This window comes from Myotis davidii, unplaced genomic scaffold (assembly GCF_000327345.1).
Source record: "Myotis davidii unplaced genomic scaffold, ASM32734v1 scaffold937, whole genome shotgun sequence".
Taxonomy (NCBI): Eukaryota; Metazoa; Chordata; class Mammalia; order Chiroptera; family Vespertilionidae; genus Myotis; species Myotis davidii.
In genome coordinates, this window is record NW_006288252.1 from 1,449,475 (window position 1) to 1,453,162 (window position 3,688).

The 3,688-nt window shown below is 57.7% G+C and overlaps 1 protein-coding gene and 1 pseudogene across 1 annotated transcript in view; both read right to left on the bottom strand.

Moving 5' to 3' along the window:
• HTT (huntingtin) overlaps positions 1-3,688 on the bottom strand; it is a 105,532-nt gene that overhangs the window by 61,030 nt on the left and 40,814 nt on the right. The window contains exons 25-26 of the mRNA XM_015561565.1: positions 3,423-3,499; positions 2,069-2,220 (exon numbers count right to left, since the gene is read on the bottom strand). Coding sequence (XP_015417051.1) covers positions 2,069-2,220; positions 3,423-3,499 — 229 coding nt within the window. The remainder of the gene's footprint in view (positions 1-2,068; positions 2,221-3,422; positions 3,500-3,688) is intronic.
• On the bottom strand, positions 256-1,087 carry LOC102761387 (annotated as a pseudogene).

The window sequence follows — 3,688 nt, forward strand, 5'->3', positions numbered from 1 at the left end:
GGCTGTGCACAGGGGCACACAGCAGTTGCTTTAAAACAATCCTGTGTGACTCCAAATCAGACTCCTCGCGGGCCTCACACCACTGCACCAGGTCCTCATCTTTAAAATGAGGTGTGTGACGGGGCCCCCCCAGGGCCACGCACCACGCGGGGACGGGGACAGGAAGCCCTAGGACTTGAATTAGCAACATTAAGATTTTATCGCACTGAAATGAAGGCAGTCGGTCTGTGCTGCCGTGGAACTAAAGGTGATGCGGAAGAGGGTGGTTATTTATTGCTCCGTTAGGATAGACCCCAAAAGTGACTTTTCAGAAACCAGGGCCGTCCCCTGCAACCCCAGCCAGACTCTGGGCCGCTCTGGGTGACGCAGGCCACGGCGGCCTCCGGCTGCTTCACAGTGATCTGGCTGGTCTGTGCCTGGGAGTGCCGCCGGGGGCACGCCGACACCGTGTAGCTGAGCTCGGCGTTCATGCTGGTGTACCTCTCCTAGATGACGTCAGTGGTGGCCGTGAAGTTGACCAGGAACAGCGGACCTTCTCCAGGCTCTCCTCCTCCCTCACGTTCTGGCCCCTGGACAGCGCTTTCAGGAAGTCAGACTTGCAGGCGCGGCACACGGCGCTGCCGGGAAGATCTCCTGCGCGAGCCAGCCGTGGTGCTTGAGCGCCATCTCCGAGGCCTTGGTGGCGTTGACGCGGATGAGGTCGGGGTGGCTCTCGTCGCAGATGCTCTGCAGGAGGATCTAGGTGAAGCGGAGGCCCCTTTTCAGCCACATCGGCGCCAGCGTGGCCCCCACTTTGGGCCACTCTGCTCCATCCATTTCCTTCTCCGCCTCCAGGATGTTCTGCAGGGCCCGGAACTCAGCCGGGTTGGTGTTGTACACAGCTTTGATTTTCGTGACGTTACCACTTATGTCTGCCTTGATGGGCGTAAACACTGGGGACCCGAGGCAATCGAAGAAGGGCGGCAGGTGGGACACCGCCTCCAGGAAGGGCCTGGTCTCGATCTGCTTGTCCGAGGGCGGCGGCTTCAGCAGGTGCTCGGCCAGCAGCACCATTTCAGGGTTGAGGCCGGCAGTGATGCCATTTTCTAATCGGATCTTCCTCTTCCTTTCCCAGCACACTCCACACCTACTCCAGATGGACCACCCCAACCCCACAGACCCTTAAGACCTTCCCCTCTATTTCTTTGACTTTCCCTCATCAAACTTGCACCCTATCGTGTTGCCTAGGGCGCCCCTAACCGCTACCTGGGGGGTGGAGCCAGCCCGGCGAGGGGCCATGGTGGTTCTGGTCTAATGATCATTATGGTCATGATGGCGTTATGGCCGCTGGCTTTTTATGTATATACAGATTATTGTCTTAATTAGTAGTAGTAACCTAGGCTTGCCCACCCGTCCTAATTCACCTGTCGGTCCCGTTCACGAAGCTCCTCAAATGGCCTCCACAGCAAGCAGGACAAGTCCTCCTGTGGACGCTGGGGACCCCACACCACTGATTTCAAGGGGTCCCCGCCTCCCGGCCACATTCTCCATCCTAGTTCTCGTCCCTACATCCGGTCTTCAGCTGTCACACCATTTTTCATGTCTCCAAGCCTTTGTTCATGCTGTGCCCTCCATCACGTGCCTTTCCTGCCACCCCATAAGAGGTCTTATTTCCCGTCCTAAAGGCAGCGATTGCGGCCACTCTGTGCTGCCACGGCACTCCAGTTCCACGCGTCCCCTGATCGGCATTTGACGTGAGAACGGAGCCCACACGTGGTACTTTCTTACCACCCAACTGCTGAGACAGCGCCTGGCCCACGTGCCCCTAGACTGAAATGAGAGAGGAGCCCGCCTGTGCCTCTCGCAGGGGCTACAGTGGGAAGGGCTCATGGGACGCCTGACACAGACCAGCTGCCGACAGCACACGCTGACAGCGGACACCTACGCCCGCGGTCACGTCTGGCGTCAGGAACAAGCCGTCGCTGGCAGCCACCTCAGTGCTCCTCCCTCAGGGGCTCGCTGCCCTGCCCCTCACAAGGAAATCAAAAGCTAAAGACCCAAGGTCTCTGTTTCAACTCAGAACCAATACCTGCAAGCAAGTTTCCGGCCAAGATCAAGGCATCCTGATGGGCGGCGAGGTCCAACGGGAACCAGGCGGACGAGAGCAGGGTCAGGATCGCCGTGACCATCCCGACAGTACAGCTCTTCCTGGACTCGTCCAAGGCGCTCAGAGGGGGCACTCTGGGGGCAGATGGGTGCGCGGTCACGTTACAGAAACATTTTAAAGCAAACGGTCTTTTTAAATTTCATTGATTATTTTAGAGAGCAAGGAAGGGGGAGAGAGAGGGAAATATCAATGTGAGAGTAAAACATCCATCAGCTGCCTCCTGCACACTTCCTACCGAAGATCGAACCTGCAACCCAGGCACATGCCCTGCCACGCAACCAAACTGGCAACCTTTCAGTTCATGGGGTGATGCCCAACCAACCGAGCCACTCTGGTCAGGACTAACGCCAACGGTCCTGCTTCCCTTCTGAACCAAGAAGGCCCGTCACTGTCCCCTGCACACCAGCCCAGAAAGCGACCTTACAATTACCCGGCACCTTTCCTGTGAACCACAGCTCTGCAAACACCATCGGAGAGGTGAAAGCAGGTAGCTGAGCTGATCAAAAGCATTTTGGTAACTTTTAACTCTTTCACCTCTGAGTTAGCACCTGCACTGGCTTCTGCGCTGAGTGCAAGTGCAGAAGCCAGCTGCTGGGTCTGTGACTAGAAACTGCAGTTGCGTGAAGGTACTTGTTGCAGGAAATGGTCACTCCAGACGGGAGAGTGCCCTGCATGGGCAAAGCCCGCAGGGCGCATGCTAGACACCCCGCAGCTGCAGCACAGCATTCCTCCGCCCACTCCTGCGGCCATCGCACTCTGCGGTGGGTCACATTAGATTTTACACAAAAAATGCTCCTCCGTGCTCCATGCGTAGTGGATAATTCTAAGGAGAAGCGCAGCTAGAAGTCTCTGGCCCGGAAGGGCAAAGCGTGTATCATCCCGAACACCAAGAGCTGCAGGCCGATCCCTGGTCGGGTGCGTATGGGAGGCACCCCATCACTCCATGTTTCTCTCTCCCCCCGCTTCCTGCTCTCTCTCTAAAATCAGTAAAAACGAACCCTCAGTGAGGATAAGAAAAGGAAGTCTGTTGCCAGCACAGGGGCCCCTGTGGCTGAGCCCACATGCTGAGGGGCGAGCCTGACGCCCATCACTGGAACCAGCTCGGTGTGGCCCAGCAGCTCCCACCACCCGCCATAGACTGAACAGCACAGAACAAGCTCCTGTGGGGCGTTTCCCACAGGCCCCAGCGCTGACGGAATCACAGCAAAGACAACAGGGCCCCAAGGAGGAAGCTCGTACCGCGTACTGTGGACGCCACGGGCCGAGAAGCACTTACCCACAGTGCCAGCCTAGACTCCAAGTGCAGACCGGGAAGGCGGTTGAGAGGAGACACAGAGCTTCACAGCATCCGAACTGAAGAGGAAGGATAATGAAATCACCAACACAGAAAGCTTCCTTCAGCCCGGCCTCCTTCCGCCCACGCTTCATACATGTACAACAAGGTTCATGTCTACCGCCGGGATAGTGGGCCAGGCCGGCAGGCCCTTTGCGTAGAGCTGCAGTTGTCCTGGCTGCCCCTGCCTGCACAGCCCCCAGCCCTCC